The sequence below is a fragment of the Balaenoptera borealis genome, assembly GCF_965194805.1.
Source record: "Balaenoptera borealis genome assembly, chromosome: 17".
NCBI lineage: Eukaryota > Metazoa > Chordata > Mammalia > Artiodactyla > Balaenopteridae > Balaenoptera > Balaenoptera borealis.
The window spans coordinates 24,953,682-24,974,492 of record NC_138876.1 but is presented as its reverse complement, the minus strand read 5'-3'; the positions used below and the strand labels follow the sequence as shown (position 1 = coordinate 24,974,492).

The following is a 20,811-nucleotide window of genomic DNA, read 5'->3' as shown; positions in this document are numbered from 1 at the left end:
ACACATTGCTTGTGAACGATGATTGATGTTCAGTCCATATTGTACAAAATTTATGAAAGTGAATTACAACTTTTTGGATTTCATCTAAAATATCTTGCTACTCTTTTTGATATTATTATATGAAAAATCAACATCATAAGAGGCTGGCATATTTCATTGTGTACTATATTAAAGTAGATATGACTAGATTTGCCTTAAAAAACATACAAGTTCAATGAAGTAACTTGGAACATTTTAAAAACATTTTTTCAAGTATTTTGGATGAAGGAAAAAAAAGTATTATTTCCTTTTAAGTATAAATTATTTTATTAACTACAGCTGCTATATAATTTTTAAAGGGATAAACTATAGTTCAGAAGACTACTTTCTACTTTATTTAAATTTTTAATGACACCAAGTGAAATAAAGAAAAACTATTTAATTAAAACCTCACCCCACTAATTAAAAATGTTATGTAATCTGATCTAATGAGATATTTAAATAACAATTATTTTCTTTACAAAAAACACATGAACAAGAATCCAAGGGATATATTTAGCTTCCTCAATTATAATTTGAATTTTTTACATAATGCATTTTATGAGGTTTATAGGTAGAAATGATAGCTTGAAACATTTAGGCAATTAGGTTTTGTTCACTCCGTGAATTTGAAAAAAGCAAAACAATTTTTGTTAGATAGTTTAAAATGATCATTTCACTAAATCTTACTTGCCATTTTACCCAATTAATTCAAATTAAGGATATTTTATTGCCTTTGAAACATTTTAAGGTAATTTTTTTCTTGTCACTACCTTCAAAAGTAGAAAGGTAGAGGCAGACTCTTATGGCTTACTGAAATACACAGCTGTAAACTATCTATACATAGTACATATAAAAAATATGAAAATGATCATTGGAGTAGGATTTAAGAGACCTGATTCTTAGCAATTAGTAGTTGTTGATTTTGGACAAGAGTCTGCCTTTTTACCCGTCTCTTCTCTTAAAATAAGTAGCTAGGACTAGATGACTGCTCAGTTGCTTTACAATTTTGAGATTCTTTATCTGAGGCCCTTTATTTACAGTGAAAGAATGACTACATCTCTCTCAAGTTATGTTTTTCGTTGTAATTCTCTTCCACACCCCAGCCCCCAAGGTAAGCTCAAGTTTAGTCCTACTGCTGTATTTGGTTGGCTGCTCTAAATTTAGTTCTGCCACTTGTAAATTTTCCTGCTGCCTGAAAATTATTTTTAACAAAATTTACATTTTGTATTTTGAGGCATAATTCTAGATTCTCCCAATCCAAACATGAATTATAAGTAGGAATTCTACCTCTACTTTTCTCTGCATTATAAGATTTGACTTTAAGTATTACAAAGGGGTTGGAAAATTTCATAGTAGTTTTAACACAAATCTGGAATTCTTAAATTTTTTTTTTTAATGAAAAGATTGTAAACTCAAAGGAGAAAATTGAAGAAGAAAAATCCAGAGGGTCAAAGAGCTCAGTTACTAGAAATAGAGGATTTTGAAAACAACTCTGTGTGTGTGTGTGTGTGTGAGTGTGTGTGTATAAACTAGGTTTATGTAATGGGCTTATATCTAAATTTGACTATTTGGTTGGTGAGGTCAGGGACAATATCTAGCTAAGAAAATGTCATCTCAGACCAAGAAGTTTTAAACAGTTTCCTGGTTCTGAAGGGACTTAACCTTATTTTTTAAAAGCATCTATTTGTCAATTTAAATTGAAGAAAAGTGAAAAGTATAAATAATTGTAATACAGATGCAGAAGATGGAAAGCCAGGAGAATAACCATTTTAGGAGATAAAAAGGAGTGAAGAGAAAATAATATAAAATTTAAATTCACCCAAAACTTTAAAATATGTTAAACAGGAAACACATACTTTAGATATTTTTATAATTTCAATAGAAAGAGCATACAGCATATCTCTTCTTGAATAAATTGAAAGGACAAATACTGTAAGTACCAATTGCAAGACGCTGCTCTAAATCATAAATCAGTGAAACGTTAATTCTCAAATATATGCCATAAAAACATATATTATATATTACAAGGTATATGTATTAAGTACCAACATGACATCAAGCAATGGCGTTTCTAGTGATCACATTTAACTTACAAAATTAACCTGACCTTTCTAACAAGTGTATTCCAGTTATAAGATGTCAAATTTATTTTATCATAAAGATATTAAAATATGTTGTGGTATTTTACATAATTTTATAAATATTAAAAGACAGTTTGTTGTTTGTGTCGATTCCTTCCACTGTACTATTTCTCAAAAGCAGCAACATTATTTTACTCAAGTAGTACTATGATTGAATGAATATATGCAATATTGTAAATTCTGGTTTATTTAACTAAAGGTATTTTGTTTGGAGGATTTCCTTTGTTAATCATGAATTAGGAAGGAAAGAAGTGATAAAAGAATGGATGTTCAAGATGAAGCACCTTCATGTGTAAAGCTATTTTAAATACATAAAAAATATGTATGTTCTAATAAATTTTTAATACATTTCATTAACTGCAAGACATGTAGACATATGTGCCAAGATCCCTTTCCTTTATTTTCTTCTGCTTTTCACTTTTCACATGTCAAACAATTTTGTTCATTTTTGTTTATTACTTTTTTGGTTTGACTCGTGCTTTTTTTTAGCATAATGAAAATATTTTATAATACAGAAAATGTCTGGCAGAAAGGAATATATTAGGCCAACAATCAAATCCATCTGTTTAGTTGTAAGCCCCAGACACTAGGGAAAAACATTTTGTTTCTGTAATCCTCATTTAAGCAGTTTAAACCACTATAGAGGATTATAACTGTACTATTTTCCAGATCAATTATTGTTCGGTTATTTTCAAAAAGAATTTGAATTTTAAAAACTTAAACAAAAAAAAAACTGATGGTGACTGATTTTACTTAAACCTCATCTAACTTCCATGTTAATTGGCTAAAGTCACTTACTTGAAATTATTTAAATTACAATGCCTTATTATAAAGATTAATCATATATGCACATACATAGATAAATTGCTAGATTTAGTTTCAAATGTCAACTTTTTTTGTGAAACAGGTGGCACATGAGTTTATGTTGAAGAATCTCTGTTAGTAGGAACAAAGTGCTGGTGCCATTCTTTAACATTAGGAAACTGACCACAATACACAGATGCACTAAAGGGAATTCAACCATCAGTTGGAGGCTTAGAAAACATGACCTTTACGTGGTCCGTCTATCACCCAGCCTCTAAAACTTGAAGTCATAAAACATTTCCTGGATTCAAGTTCCTTATTTTAAAATTGATAGACTCTTCACTACATAATCTCAAAAGTCACACACCAATAATTTTTTATTCTATTTCACTCCTATGTATATACAGTGAAAATTTGTAATTTTTCAGAACATTTATCTTAGAAAAAGAAGAAACAGACATGTTTAATATTAGTGAGTAGAATATTTTTTCATTGGAAAAAACTACTTTAGATTTGTATGGGACTCCTGTAGAAAAACATTGGCACTATTTATTAAATGTTATCAGAATATCTAAAAACCCTTTCATTTTCTACTTAAATTATATTCAAATATGATAAAAATAAAACAAATGAAACATTCTGTTTAGCTTAATCTTCCAAATTTGTAGTATTTATTTTGACAATAACTTATCTTGCAAGTGGCAGTAGCTGCATTATAAATCTACAATTAAGTGAGAATATGATGGTCCTTGTGAAAAGGAAAATAATTTCTTTTGAGAAAGTCATTTGTATCCTACTGATTTATTTTTGTTATTTTTGCTTCAACTTCTCAAATGTACAATGCCTTTCTCTTCTTTTAAACTGTTTTTGACATCATGCTATCTAGATATATAATTCCTACTTTTTATTTTGAATTAAGTATCATCTTTATCTTTATACTCAATAAATAAACTATACTAATAAAATAAACTTCATCAGTTTTTGTTTTGGTTATTAAAACTAATGTGTGTTCGTGTGTGCGTGTGTGTGTTCCATTTTGAGAACACGGCACATCTCACCATTGACAGTAGATCCATTTACATGGGTATTAGAATATATAATCAATCACTTGCTAAGGGATTTTATATAGATCCAGATAATGTTAAAACACAGTGTGTTATTTGTGACATTTCTCTCACTGGACCAGGAGTTGGGAAACCTGTATTCTAGTCCCATAAGACATGGAACAAGTTGTTTAACTTCTCTATATATTCCTAAGAGATTCATTCATTTACCCTTAAGTATTTAGGTGTAGAATTTAGAGCAAAGGAAGAAGAAAAGACTAATTAATCAGAATTCTCAATTCTATCTCAAAGATTAAAATGTTTTTAGAGATTCTAAAAGTATTTTACTATGTTCAGAGGAAAAGTTTTGTTTGTTTGAAAGTAAATTGTGGCTCCAGGTCACAGGCCTAAAGACACTACAATTTAACACTTTTTTTCTACATCCTGTACTGGCAGAACTCTTCTTCAGAACATATTTAGCATGGAAGCTGCTAATTAGTCACTCCATCCATAGTATCCTTAGAAGAAGAAAGATCAAGAAACTACACCGATGCCAGTAAAAACTAGGTAGTATTCTTGTGGTGTCTGCTTTACTATCTTTCATATAAGATTTACCACTGGATACAAATTTCTGAGAAAAGAATATTTGCTTTATAAATGTTGCTGTAGTGTAATTTTAGAAAATGATTAAAGGTATGCTGCAAGTAAATCATATTTCTGGACTACACAGTAAAAAAAGGTATAATAGAAAATTCAGCAGCATATTAATAAGTGGTTCATGAGTCTTTGTGAAAAATATTTTATTTTAGAATATGTTAAAATAAAAGAAAAGAAATAATACTGGCCTTCATTTGATGAGAAAATTAGTGGTGCAATGAAATATGTTCAATAGCACTGAAAATTCATTTGTAAAGACATATATTAGGGATATGCAAGAGCCAAAATATTCTCAAATTTAAAATGATAGACCAATTAATTTTAAAAGAAATGATATATATTCAATTTTATAATTACTTAAAATCTAATGTTTCTGCCTTTTAAAAATCTCTAGAGATAAGTAATATGGTTTAGACACTCCAGTATTTTTTTAAGTCCTAAACGTCTACTTATGCTACCCTGCTAGTTTGTGGCTAGCACTTACTCTTGCATATTGAATATGTAAGTATAAAATTTATATGATGCCCTATTTTTAGTTGAAAGAAAATTTACAATTATACATTGCACCATATACTTAAATTCTAAGAATCAGGACATGGCAAAAGTTCAGTAAATGTTAGTTATTTTATTATTATTATTATTTATAATTTTAAGATCTAGTCAGTTTCAGATGTCATTCCAATTGGGGATGCACTATACTAAAATTTTTCAACTACTTTGTGTTATGTCTTTTTCACTGTGTAGGGATGTTATACAAATTCATAAACTTTCCCTGGATTTCCAACTTAAATTTTATTTTTTATATAAAGTTATAAACCTCCCCATATTCTTTGGTCAAGATAGTAAATTTAGTATAAATGTATAGAAACACACACACACATATATATATATAAAATCATATTAGTTTATATGAACATATGTGTAGTTATTCAACATATTTAAGGTGTTCTTGTAACAGGCCCATTTTCACTTTTACAAAAGAGGATTCTAGGGCTATAACGTCTCAAAGTTGTAACAAGATCACCCTAGACTCCAAATCTTTGAAATCTTATTTTTCAACCACTTCAGACTAAGGAATAAGTCTAAAATTTTTACTTGGAAAACTAAACAGAGTTGCAAGTGTGAAAAGGAGACATCATATTTTATAAAATCAATTTGTTAATTTTCACGTCTTCTAGATTTAATTAATTTTGTTATTTTTTATTTGAGAGACAGTGGATGCTAATGAATAAAGACACTAAATTCTGTATGTGGGCTTTCTTCCCTTCCAGAAATGGAACAACTTCAGAAATCCATAACACTTACGTAGGTACCAGCAGATGCACCAGCAATGCTTGGCGTAACAGGTCTTACAGTTATGGTGTGCAGTAAAATGTCAGGATTATAAGAAAAATGTGGGATTTTATATATTCTCTTTAGGGATTCTTATAATTGGCATATTGAAAGTCACCATATGGGAAGAGTTACCATTGGTATGGTTCACGAATACTTTCAACACTTTTAAAACTGTCTCAGCCATCAATTTAATTAAATTTCAATCCTCATTTTCTGACAGCTTCAAATGAACTTTTTTTAATCATGTTTAGTCCTGCAGTTAAATATTAAGATCCACTCAATTCAATCATTTTCTTATGCCCTTTTTTGTTTTGATAGCTCATATTTTTTGAATGATAATTATTTCATGCTTGTTTTATTTTAATTTCTGTTCTCTTTTCACTAATTTTAGCAAATATAATTTTACTATAAAGTGTAACATGAAAAATAATACTCAATTTTTCTTTCTTTTTTTTTTAATGCTTAGAATGACTCTCGCTTTCATATGTATGCCTTAGAGAACATGAACATTAGGCAAAACTTCTCAAATGACCTCAAGAACAAAAATATACCTTCAAGTTTATAATGTTTTCTAATTCAAAATAAATGAGGTAATTTTATGTCACATATTTGTTTTATGCACAATGTCAGAGATCACTTATCTACAATGTAATGCCTTCCAATACGAGACTAATTGGGAAAGAGGCCAACTGCTTGAATAAGAGTGACCACAATTCATGAGTATCATGACTGATGGCAGTGGAATATATTCTTCCATTACAAATTTAAGAACACTGAATAATTTTAAATATAATATCCAGAAAATGTCATTACTTTAATAAGTAGCAATATTCCTTCATCCTTCTGATTTCAGATTATTATATTTCATCCAAGTTCTTCATGAAGGCTTGGTATCACTACCTGGATTGTTTTAAACAAGCACAGATAGACTCTGACAGTGTATCTGATACAGGGTTATGCTGCTAAATTCATGGCTATTTAAGACCACAAAGCACTCTCATCATAACCCATCTATGTTTTCCTCATAGCCCAACTATATTGTCCACATGCCTTTCCAGACCTATTCTCCTCCTTGTTCTTTGTACAGAGGTTGATCTGCATAGGCTACATCCTGCTACACAAACTGTGGCATTACACTAGCAGCACTGGCATCACCTAGGAACTTGTTAGAAAAGCAGATTATCAAGCCCCATCCCAGACTTACTGAATTAAAAATTACAGTTTAACAAGACCACTATGTGATTCTTATGAACACTTAAGTTTGAGATGCTCTAGACTCTATCAACAGACTCTCTGATCCTCTGGAGAATTCCAGCAGGAGGATGGAGGGAGGGAGGAAAGTAAGATCAGGATTATCCTGCAGCGTCCCTCCCATTATGTTGACTGGAAATGTGCCCTTAACTGAAGGTTACCAGTCCTTTCATGACAGACTGATATACATATCTCTCTGTCCAACATCTCTCCCCTCCCTCATCCCATTGGGTTGGGAATGGTGACAGCCCAGCTGCTACTACCCTAGCTGCATGATCCCTTGTGGTTCCTTTACATCAGCTCATTTAGAAATAATCCCTTTGTAAGTGAACCTTCCTTGAATTAGCCCATGTTCAACTGTTTCCCAAAGGACACTAATGGATATACCACTGGCACAAGAAAATCATTAGAAATTTGATTTTTCAGATACTATATTAAACATCATCTCTTAAGTTGTCTATAATGACTCATATACTTAAACAGATAATATCTAAGTAGAAATAGGGATGGCTGTTGCTCATCATTCTACCATTGGTTGCTTGTTTCCTAGGGAATATTTTGACATCTAGATCACACATCTTATGTTCTTTTCTAGCAATTATCTCCTCAAGAAGACAGGAATTCACAAGGAGAGAGGAGATAGTGAGTTGGCTCTCTTGAGGTTGGAGAGTAATTGAAACAAGGGTAAAACTGGCAAGAAAAAAAAAATGTGGGACTAACAGAAACCCGAGATAAACTGGAATGCTGCGCATTATTTTAGTAACAACTTATACATGAGATCTATATGAACAGAGCTAAATACAGCTGTATATATCAGTTGTTTCCATAATTCTCTATCAATATTGCATTAGACTATATATTTTATTTCTAAGGAAATAAGCTATGTAAGAAATTTAAAAGTCTGTGCTAATCGTTTCCTTAATTTGTTCACATATCTTTACCTGATAAAATTTTTATGTAACTATAGTGTATTTTCTTCTTGTAAAGACTCAAGAAGGGGACAATATAATTTATTGTTTGTGTGTCTAAAGCATAGGTACTCTGCCTACTGTCTTATTTTAACCACAAAATAGCCACTCAAAATGAGATTATTTCCCTCCTTTCTAGATGTAAAAATGGAGAAGGGCTAAGTAGATTGCCCAATACATATACTACTAAAATATATTCACTCATTTGACTTTGAACTACACCCATCCTAGCAACTACACCACCACCTGACTATGAATAACAGCATGCCATATATCCAATCAGAACTCCCAAGGGTATGCCCTGGGAAATCACAAATAGATTGGATTAGTATACCCTATCCTCATTTTTTTTAATGCAATGCTAATAATAGATAAATTTAAGTAGTCAATAATATCTGATTTTAAGCATGGTTTACTTTAGTATGGAGCAGAACCAGCTTCATTAACTGAATTTAATACTGAATACTGAATAACATTAATTGTTAACTGATAGTGCCAGGCATAATCCCATGGCGTAAAGCTTCTTAATGCCTTATTTTAAAAGTATAAACAGATGAAATAAAAGGTGTAGCAAAAGCCAACTGCTAGATGAAACTCAAATTAGCATAGTCTTTTTAGTAAATCAACTTTGGCTGCATTCCTTTCTAATGGGAAAGTTCAGGAGAGTTGATGATCACTGCCACCCCCCACCAACACCCTCCTCCGGATGTAAGCCGACTAAATGAAAATTTTCTAACTTCTCTGGACTCTGGATAAAATCAACTTAGAAATTTCTCACACTTTAATCCCATTTGGTATTATGAAGAAATGCCATTTGAAGACTATTTTAAACAACGAACAATCAAGCATCAACACTAAAAAACAATAGTCCATGATTTAGAATACAAATGATGACTACATATGCAGAGAAAAATATACTATATGATCTACCCAAACTTAACACCATGCTGTTCTGCCATATATTAAGGTTCTTCTCTTCCTAAAATTGTAAAGCTTAATTATGTGATTTCACTCTGTGCACAGCAGGGTAGCCATATGCTCTAGAAAACTACATGCAAGGGAAGCAGCTTGTTGCAAAAGTGGGTGAAAATACCCTGAAATAATTCCGAACAAGATAAAAATGTCTCTAATATAGGACCATTTCTTCATACTCCAAAAGGCAGAGGAGTCCACTTTGGCACCAGCTTTGAGCACAGATAGGAAGTCTAACCCCTTCAAAATATTTTAACAAGGAAAAAGATATTAAAAGTCACAAAGCTCACATTGTGATCATCTCATTCACAGGCAAAATAATTAGCTCTGATAACCATTTGCGGAAATCAGTTACACATAAAACCATTGCCATCTCTGTCCTTTAAAGTTAAGACGCCCCTTTTAAGCTCTACATATTATTATTATTTCCCCTTGTTTGCTCATTCTATAAAAAATGAGAAATAATATGTTAATGTAAAGAATAAGCTATCAAAATGTCTGATTAATGATTATTGGTGGGCATAACAATGGGGTTGAAAATCTGAAAAAATACAATTTATGAAATAAGATCATTGTTACAAGATGATGGCTGCAGTTAATGCTAAAAGATATATGCTTCCTAAGATTTACTTAAAGGAAAACAAAAACACTGGGTCATCAGAAGTTGTTAAAATCTCTGCAAAGGGATAACTCAAAAGCATGCCTTAAGGAGTAGCACTGAATAAAACTGTTAAAATGATTATCTGCAGATACGTCATTTGTGAAAAAAATAATTTTCACTGCTTGATATTGTCATAAAGATCCTCAGGCATTTGGAGTATTTTTATCCAATACCTTTTAAAATTGTATAAATCTGTTACCGAGTAAATTCTAACATATTATTTTTTCTCTTCTTTCTCCCTAAAAATAACTTATTCAATAAAATGTAAAAGAATTAGAAATATAAAAATATATTTACTGTTATGAATGTTTTCACGATTTCACAAATGTGATGAAATGTGGAAATGAAATATGAAGATGATATTCAATAAATAATTATGTATTTAAATCATAAATTGATACATTTCTGGACATGGATTTTTAAATTGCTACAAATATCAACATTAACACAATTTTCCACAAAATAATATGATTAGGAAAAAAGTCAAGAGAACAGTGAAAAAAGCAACAAAAAAGGACAAGATATTGATAAAGAACGCAATAGTCAATATTTATATGTAGTACACCCACCTAAAGGTTAACAGTTCCCTATCTATTAAATATGTATTTACTTTAACAATGTCAAAGTTCTTACATAAAAGGGCTAAGAGTTAATTTAATAAATGAAAGGATCTTACAAAAATCATATGTAACTAAATTTTAAAATGTCAAATTTTCTATTCTATTATGCTAAACATGCATGAAAATCAATACATCAGTTACTCTCATAAAGAAGGACATGGGAATTCAAGCAGGCAAGTGCAATTTCGTCATTTATATAAAATAGAAGATAATGCTTATTTATTCAATCATGAAAATTTTTGATTTGGCAATCAATTTTTTATCCTTATTTTCATTATGTTTTGCTCCTGTCTATCAGACTCTCAAAGATTTGAAACATGGTAAATAAAGGGAAAGTAAAACCTTGTTTTTTCTGTTATTCGATAACACACTTTAAAAAATAATTTTAAGGTGTAGATTTAGGGTAAAAGTTAAAAGTAATAAATGAGTTAAAATTTGACTTGGGAATGCTTTTATCATTTATTCATACATTCATTGATTTTTTTCCAGTAAAATCATAACTAATGTAATCTGCTCAGTCATTCCTAAGAGTTGACAAAATTAATTACTGTCATTAAGGTTGATCCGGAAAATCCATCTGCCCTAAAATATCCTTTCCACTCATTAATTTCCCACCATTAGAGTCATTCTTACAGAATTAAAGTTTAGCTTTTACTATATTTTCTGAGATAGTTTATCAACATTGTGATTCTTCTAGTGGAGAACAAGATCTCATGGAGAGTGGACCAAGATCAGGTACTGTTTGGTATGTACTGCTCTCTCTCCATAATAATAATCCTCATGTAAATTGTTGCTATTCAGTATATCAGCAGAACCTGCAGTCTGTTAGAAATGCAGAATCTCAGATCTCATCCCAATCCCATCAAGTCACAATCTGCATTTGAGTAAGACTGCAAGGTGATTGTGTTTACACTGAAGTTTGAGAAGCATAGTCTAAGATTTAGACTCTAAAATCTCTATCAACCATTAATTGCACCTCTGTATACATTACTAATTTGTCTGCCTGTTCCTACCTACTTAAAATGTCTTATGTAATTTCTTGCTAAAATGATGTCTTATAAAAAGTTACATTAGATAATATACAGCCTACCTACCAATGGCTTCCTGTCTCATTTACATTAAAATAAAACTCTTTACCTAGGCCTCAAGAGCCTATATGGTCTAGTTCCTGCCGGTTTCCCACCTGATCTCCACTTTCTTTCTTGTCCACTGAACTCCAGGCACCTCAGGCTTTCTTTTTTGCAAGAAAAACTCAAGCCCTTTCTAGCTAGTTGTTTTCTCTGACATCTCTGCTACCATCAGGTAATTATTGGTTTATTTGCTTGTCTTTTTCTCCCTATTTGCATATAAACTCAAAAAGCAGGGTTCAATTTGTTCAATGTTGTATAATAAGGAACTAGAAGAAAATATGACATGCAAGTAGTCAGTGAACTTTTGTTGAAGAAAGAAACAAATAAAGACAGCAATAAGGAAGGAAAGAAGTAAGGAAGAGAAGGAGAGGAAGGAAGAAAGGAAGGATGGATGGATAAAAAGAAGGAAAGAAGGAGGAAGGGAAAGAGAAATAAAAAGGAAAAAAGAAACAGAAAGAAAGAAAAGGAAAAATAGAGACAAAAAAATAAAGAAAAGAAAGGAAAGGAAGAAAGGAGGGAGGCGAGGGGAGGGGAGAGAAAGGAAGAGGAGGGGAGGAGAGGGGAGGGAAGGGAAGGAGAGGGGATGGAGGGAGGGAGGGAAGGAAGGAAGGAAGGGAGGAAGGGAGGAAGGAAAGTCTTGAAGAAAATAACTCTGTAGTTTTGGACACTACCTAAAAGGCAATCTAGAGTTAGATCCTCAAATGGAGAGTTTTTGGAATTTAAGGCAAATGTGCAGCAATGGTCCTGTGAAAAACGTTTATGTGGCTGAGTTTCCATTTACTGGGATAAGGAGAGTGACAATCTAACTTTCTTGATTGTAGTGTTAGCCACTTCTATGGTTGTTTTAACACTAGCTTTACAATGAGATAACCATAAAGATAAGTCCATGTCAATTCAAACATCAAGAGAAAATAGACGATGATGATAAATACATTAATTAATATACAAGATCTCTGGATAGATTCATAGACACTTTGGATTATAAGGGACAGTGACAGTCATAAAATTTCAACACTCTTTGATGTTTAATGCTTTCTAAATACCCAATTTGTCTATCAAGCTATGCTTGAATACCTTATTAGTGATTTAGGAATTTACTGTTTTCTGAAGCACACAGTCTATATTTGAACAAAATTCAATGTTAGAAAAGTCTTCTCTATGATATATTTTGTACCTTCCTGTGGTTTCATACACTAAGTTCTACAACCTATGGCAGAACAGGTTTGGTCTCTCCTACATATAACATATCACATCACATGTTTAAAGACAGCTATAACTCATCCTCACTCATATATCATGCTGTAGAATTCTTTCTCTTAGAATTGACCAATAATTTTTCTCTATTATCTTATCTCTACAAATTTTCCTTTGAAAATAGAGACCATATCTTATATTTCTTTTGAATTTATCATACGTTTAAGCACAGAGATAATATGTTCAATAAATCCTGATACCTGATGGACGTATATCTGTATCCACAAAGACTTAAGTAACCACCCATAAACTAACTTCCTCACTGTGATATTGCTTATGAAGATTAATAAAAAATGTTTCAATTTACAAATTTATACTCTATACAGTATTAACAGAAATTTTGAAAACAGTACTAGTTGCTTGCAAACTGCTGAAAAGATTTAAAATATATAGTTACATGTGGCCAAATAGCCTATTAGTGAAAGGCACATACTAGGTACCCAAGAACTGCTACTTCCACACAATAGAGTTTTTGTCATATTATGGTCCAGTGTTTTAAACAAAATGTTTACATATCATAGAATTTGACTTCTGAAATAAACTGGAAATTTAGTGTAGATGTAAGTCTGATAGTATATTGTTTTCCCTTTTTTGTTGGGCAATGTAAAAGTTCAGATGAGCTTACTTGAAAAACTACTGCTTAAGATAAAATTTTTAAAAATTCCTGCTTTTGTCTGGATTAAAATTGTTGACCTAAAATGAATAATTTATGCTGAATTAACTACTCTTACCTTAAAGCTGAAAATAATAAAAAGTTCTACTTGCAAACTGGTAAATTAAAATAGGTTTTCTTTTATGCTGCCATTATGGGGGGCTCTACATCATATTCAATTTCAGTTAAACATAATTTCATGTTACTTTATAAACTAAGCTAAAACCCTGCTTGATCCTATTAATATGATCATTAGCTATTAAATATACTATGGAAGAATTGACTACACTATGTCAAAACAAGTAGCGGCAATGGCTATAAATGCTTATGACACATATTTGACTCCACAAGATGATATAGTCATCTAAATTTCTGCTAAGAAGAACAATAAAAGAGAGCTTATAATTATTATAAATGTATATGGGAACTTTTCCAGAAGAATATATTCACATTTTTACATGAAAATAGCAACTACCATGGCTGCTCATTAACAGCTGACAGAACTTGTCTACATATTGAAAAAAAAAAAAAATACCATTCCACCACAATATATAAGAAAAACAATGTTTAAAAAACCTACCTAGAGTAAAACACATTTTAATGACTTTCTTTAATAGTATAACCTCTTAGTATAATAGTATAAACCTCTTGAGGAAGAAAACCCAACTATGGCTGTCATCTATATTACTTTAACCTTAATATCACCTAATAAAAGGATTTGCATTAGGCCCTTTTGAACCATGAGTAAATGGAAGGATGAATGAATACTAGTTTAGCAATATGAAGACTGGGTTTTCATATGGCCTCTTCCAGACCACAATTTCCTGTATAAAAATAATGCTGTTGTAGTAGATGATCTGAAAGTGACCATCTATTTAAAAAAATATAATCCTAGAAATTCAGGACTCTTTACTTATAATTTTGTAATCATATTACATATGTCCCGCTATTATAAGTCAACTTTGAATTGAAATCTCTTAGGGCTATAATAATAAACTATGGGGTTTAGAGATTGCTGAAAAAGGTATTTTAAGTAAATATTAAGAAATAATTTCAAAAAGAAATCATAAAGCAACAAACTATTCTGATAAAATTTAAAATATCATTAGATATTATGTTATCTAATTTTAAACATCTGTATAATCAATAAGCTAAAAATATCAATTGTTTTTAGGTTTATTTATATGACTGTAAATATTCCTTTAAGCAAAGTTGAACACTTTATTTATTTTGATATAGGTTCATCATATTTCTATTCAGCACTATCTACTCAAAGCATTCTTTATACATCTTAGCAATATAAACACAATTTACTAGTTTGAAACTTTTGTTCATCTCTCAAGAATTTGTACAAATATCCTCTGTGCAGCCTTCCTTGACTTCCACACTTAGAGGTAGTCAGTCCCTCTCCTTTCTTCAATAACATTTCAAAACAACTGCTATGGCAGTGTTTCTCGTAATAAGCTTGTAATTACTCTTTTTTTTTAAAGTTATATAGACTACATCATAGCACAGCCTGCTTTGCTCATTTTTATATGTCTACTATCCAGCACAATATCATGTACATAGCAAGAGCTAAAACATATTTGATGAATAATAAAAATAATAACAATTACTATTTGTGGAACATAAGCCAGCAACTGTGCTAAATTTTTTTCACATAACTACCTATGAGGTAGGTATTCTCAGTTACTAAGAAATTGCAGGTTTGGGAGCTGAAGTTATTGTTCAAGATCATATAGTTAATAAGGGATAGAGTACAGACTCAGCCTAGTTCTCTGACCTCAAAACTAACCAGCAATGGTGGGCAATTTGGTTTTTCCTTTCCATTGGGAGAAAATACTTGAGATTTTTTGGCATTTGCACCTAATACTGTGTTTAATCCTCACTATAACCCTAATGTAATACTGTGATACTATTTTACTGATAGGGAAATTCAACCCTAATAGTTCACGTGACCTGCAAAGAGTCTCACACATAGCAGGTGACAAAAGTGGACTAAAATCCAGTCAATAAAGCTGAATTTTCATTTTGAAGTCTACTGGGCACTAATAAAGGAAACTGTAGTGTTAATACACTGTTTAAAGAAGAGCTAAGTCAACATTATTTATCAGTATTTTTCTCTTTTACTTGTTTATATTTCAACGTTAAAGACTCTTTTTAAATGGAGAAAACCAAGAAAGAGTTTTCTTTTACTGAGAACAAGTAGAAAGTGAAAAAAAAAAAAAAAACTTTTAAGAGGATAACTTAAGTTGAATTACTGATGTTTTAACTATAGTACTATAGGAAAAATTAATTGGAACAATACCCTCTTGGGATTGAAAATGTCTTTGATATATATTCTAAGTTATTTTTCAAATTATTAATTGTGCAGCTTTTATAATTAACTATAGTGATTTAAGATTTAATTAATCATAAATTAATACATAGATTTTTTAAGCTACACACTCACAAGTACCAAATACTATGAGCAATTTCAGTGTCTATGCTTTCTTTGTTTTCATAGTGGTAATAGTGTAAACTATAAGTACTTTACCTCAAGTTATTGAGAATAGACAAATTAGGAATTAGCAATGATCAAAAGACATCATAAAAATGAAAGTTTAATTGCAGTGTGAATAGAGAAACATGATGAAATATGCCAAATTATCACAGTACAAAACTGTACACACTTGTATACATAAAAACAAACCTATGCTATCACAATCTCTATTGTATATATGCTTTAGGTGGTAATTAATTTCAGTAAAATAATATCCATTGTATTACATTAATATTTATTCATATGAAATTTATTGAATTTATGGTTTTCTTGTGTTCATTTATAAATTTTCTTTGATTTTATAAATGTGAAAAGGGCGTAAACAAGGCATTTATATCTAGTTTTATTTTGTGAATTTTGAAGTGGTAATATAATAAAAAAGCAATATTTTATTGTAAGTACATGAGAATACTTTTGCCTTTCAAAGTAATTAAAAACACTGGTTTTTATAACTGTAACAAAATAGTTATCTTTAATACTGAAAGACATGGATATTTGATTATATTGAAGAATATAATTTTAAGCCTTCAAGTCATTTGAGTGAATACTCTAGCTGGTGAAACTGTAAACATTTATTCATCAGTTTACTAAATATTATCTAAATATGTCTATGGGTCAGAAGCTGTTCTAGGCACTGGGAATGCAGCATGAACAAGACCCATCCACTCCTTACCTTACAGAACTTAAAGTCGCTAGTTACAACAATTTAAGCTAAATCTTGGAAAGAGAATTAGAATGATTTGGTTGAAAGGAAGAAGGAATAGCTTATGGGAGTGGCTTGAGGTAGAAAAGAACATGGTATGTTTGACAAACTAAAGGAAATTATTTTGGGCCAAAAAAATAAAGAATGACTGTGAGAAAGATGAATTTGGAGATATACGCAAAAAGCCAGATCATAGAGGTTCCCATGGGTCATCATCAGGTCTTGGCTTTATTCCCACGGTCACTGGGAAAACAGTGGAAGCTTTAAAGCAGTGGAATGAAGTGATTAGATTTTCATTTTTAAAAGGTAATTCTGACTATATTGTGCAGAATGGAATAGATGAACAAGAATTATTTTTTCTCTAAAATATCTAGAAAAATTAAGCAAGTTAGTTTTGTATTATTTTTACTGACTCATCTAAAATGTCAGTTAAAGGACTCACTGCCTACATGCATCCTGTAACTCCTTTAGTGCTCTGCTCAGCCATGAGCTTTACAAAATCTTCCTTGTCCCACCAGGATGGATTTCTCTATATTCTCCACTCTATCTCACTCTCTTGAAAGAAGGGGCCATGTAATATTCATCCTTATTTCGCACAGAACAGAGCTCAGTGGGCATTTCAGACATGCTGGCTGAACTGAAATTATTCTTAAAAAGAATACTGTTTTCATGTCAGCCAATTCTTATTTAGAAATTTGGTCCTGCTTAGAGTTAAGTCTTCGAGGACTGTTTTATGTCTGAAAATATAGCTGTATATTGAGGTTTTTAAAAAGCATAATAGATATAGGATAACAGGTTTCCTTTACTTCTAACATTGACATTGTTTTTTGCCCCAAATGTTAATAGTTTGTGTGTCAAATATAATAGGTAATGAGCCAACTAAAATCACTGAAATAGCAGGTTACTGAAGAAGAGTCAGAAGGACCAATTTTAATTAAAATAAAGATTTGATGAAAGTATAATAATTTAAGTCACTAAAAAATGATGAATATAACATTCAAAATGTTTTCTGTAAACATAATTTAAACATCAATGATTAAAAATATTTATGACCAAGGTAGATGGCAGCATTGAATGAATATCATATCCATAAACACTATTTTAGAAAGAATATATGTGAAACAGGTCTAAATGTTCTGAATGCTGTAAAACAGCACTGGGAGATTATGACAACATTTGAGAAAATTTGAGCACTGATTTGGAATTTACCAAGGATGTAATCTTGATGCTTAATTGAAATTTAGCTGAATGTACTTCAAATTTTAGATTAATTTTCAAATCACATTATTTAATCTAAAAATTGACAACTACTTATTCTCTTTTCAATCTGAATTATTTATTCAAGTTCACAAAACATTTAATTTGTAGCATCAGAGTTTCTCAAATCACCTGATGGCAACTTTGGCTGAAGCGGCATTTGTATTATTAGTTGATAAATAATAAACTTATGTCCGAAAATTACCTGCCTCTTTTTCAGTGAGTAATAGAATGAATACAGGAAAGTTTGTTAATGTTAATTAGCTCATGCAAATTTCTGAAGAGAGTGAAAATACTAAATTGAAGGGCTTTTTTCTTAATCGATATTTCATTAATATTTACACATTTTTTATTTCCCGGTAATAAGAAAATCTACTTGATTAAGCAAATCGTAAATTTGATAATGATCCCTATATTCACATGAGTGGAAATATTCATGGTAGGAGAGTGAATAGAGAACCAAGATGATATCATTTTAATCCTTTAAAGGAGACTGTCACATGCTAAGAATTCATTTTATTTTTTTATTTTTTATTTTTTTTGGCCATGCCACGCGGCTTGCAGGATCTGAGTTCCCCAACCAGGGATTGAACCCATGACCCCTGCAGTGGAAGCATGGAGCCCTAACCACTGGACCACCAGGGAATTCCCAAGAATTCATTTTAGAACGCTTCTTATTAAAGAGAATCAAAGTAAGTACTTTCAGTATGAATTCTGATGGAAATGAGCTTCTGAGATATTTCTGTATGATTTTCAATCAGTTTATGTAAAGATGTCTTGATTTTTCTCCTTAGTGTGTACTAAGCATTTGAATGGTTTTCTATTACTTATATCATGTTAAACCATGTATAACCATATTACGTAAACCATAGCCGTTTTGGAGAATATATGATTATGAGTTGGAAATAGAGCTGGAGTAGATATTTTGTTCTCCTCCAAATATTAATGTGCAATTAATTAATATTTCCACTGATGCATATATCAATATATATTTGTTAGTTTCTGATACTACACTAATTTTTTCCTAAACTGTTCAATGAAACCTGCTACCGAGAAAAAGAAACTTGCTACACTTCCTAATTTTGTAAATGATAGGCTTATATTAATTGATTAGAAAATTACCAATATATGATTTGGCTCTGTGGTATTTTTATCTCTAAAAATTAAAGTAGGAAGTTAAGCAATATTAAATTTGGAGTCATAATATCAATGAATAACTGTTACCTTTTCAAAATGAGAAATCTGTTCTCACTACAGTCATACGGGTCAGGCAATAGGTAATTCAGAAATAGTAGAATAAGCTATATAAAATAATCACCAGACATAATGTTTTCATTTTTCCTAATCAAATTATCTATTTTCTCAATAATAAATTAACATTTGTGTAACAAAAATTTCATGCAAATATGAAAATTACTCCATGGGATAAATCATCAATCAGTAAATATGTGCACTTATTAATAGAAAAATAGCTTTTTTATTTTCATGTTATCTCAATACCATAAGTGGTATGTAATAAGCAACAGGTATTTAGTACTTATTTTTACTATCCTTTATGCACTATTTTCTTTCTATTTTTACTCCCTCCTCCCTCCAACATTTGCATTGCATTTTTATTTGTTTTTTTTTCTAATTTTTGTACTTTCAAATTATTCAGGTTCTGACTGTTACTGTCTATATTTTTCAGCTACTTTGAACTCTTTCTTTCACTTCCTACATCTTGGCTCTGTTTGAGCTCATTCTCTAATTAGAATCATTACCAAAATATAGCTTTGCCTGTAACTAAATGGGCACAAGTAAAATAACATCCAATACCTCTATGAGTAACAACTGCAAGCTCTTTAGTTCTTTCTATCTGTTCAGCATTTCTTGGTCTTCTCCTTGTACTTTGTGTATCTGCTTGATGAGGAGAGAGCCCGTCCTTGGATGTGTTGGGGTCCAGACCTGAATTTCTGAGATTCTTTACTTGCACTCGCTGTTCCTCGGAAAGTCTATGGATGGTGTCAGCTGTAACACTGGATACAGTAACATCTGCAGATGTGCTAGCAACAGCAATAGCACCAGTGGTAGTCCTGTTATGCTCCTCTAACTCACCAGTGGAGGTAGTGTGGGTCAATGGAGAAGAACCTGTGGGACACAGTAGCACTAGATGCTAACTTTTTCTTTTAAATTTTGTTGTTTTTTTTTTCTGATAAGTTTAATAAATTATATTCCCTCTATCACCTTAAGTATTATCAAACATGAAAAGGCAAAACACAAACACGCCACTAAAATGTGAAGTAACCAGATCTGATGTTTGGTCTATATCAATCAACCTATGAATGGATATTATACACAAATATATCACATTTTAATTGTAACACATTAGGGAGAAAAAGGTGAAACAGTAAACCCTTTACATGGCCCTGAATCAATCTTATTCATTATTTATCTACAGATGATTTTTTAGCAACAAATGCCTGGCAAGTGACAAGTTTTGACAGAATGGGTAACTGTGTAACCACACTTTTCTCAGAAGTATGCTTTGAATAGTCTGTGCCATATCACTTCATGATTTCTGGGAAAAATATCAAATTTTTCTATTTTAAGACAAACAAGTGAAGAAAGGAGAATTTAAAAATCAAAGCCAAACTGAAAACAAAATGATTTTAAAAAATGAAGCTCTGCAAAACTACTCTATGTAAATGTCTATCTTAACCTCATTTGCCAGAAAGCAGTCAACGTGATAAAATATTCAATGTCATGAGCTATACATACTTTAGAATTTACCAGGTTGTTTTGGAAGTTGGGTAATATTTTT

General features: G+C 31.0%; 1 protein-coding gene across 2 annotated transcripts in view; it reads right to left on the bottom strand.

The window, feature by feature from the left end:
• CSMD3 (CUB and Sushi multiple domains 3) overlaps positions 1–20,811 on the bottom strand; it is a 1,186,187-nt gene that overhangs the window by 711,062 nt on the left and 454,314 nt on the right. Inside the window, exon 7 of one of the 2 annotated variants that reach the window (XM_082364543.1) lies at positions 19,827–20,138. The exons of the other annotated variant lie outside the window; for it this stretch is intronic. Coding sequence (XP_082220669.1) covers positions 19,827–20,138 — 312 coding nt within the window. The remainder of the gene's footprint in view (positions 1–19,826; positions 20,139–20,811) is intronic. 2 annotated transcript variants of the gene reach the window in all.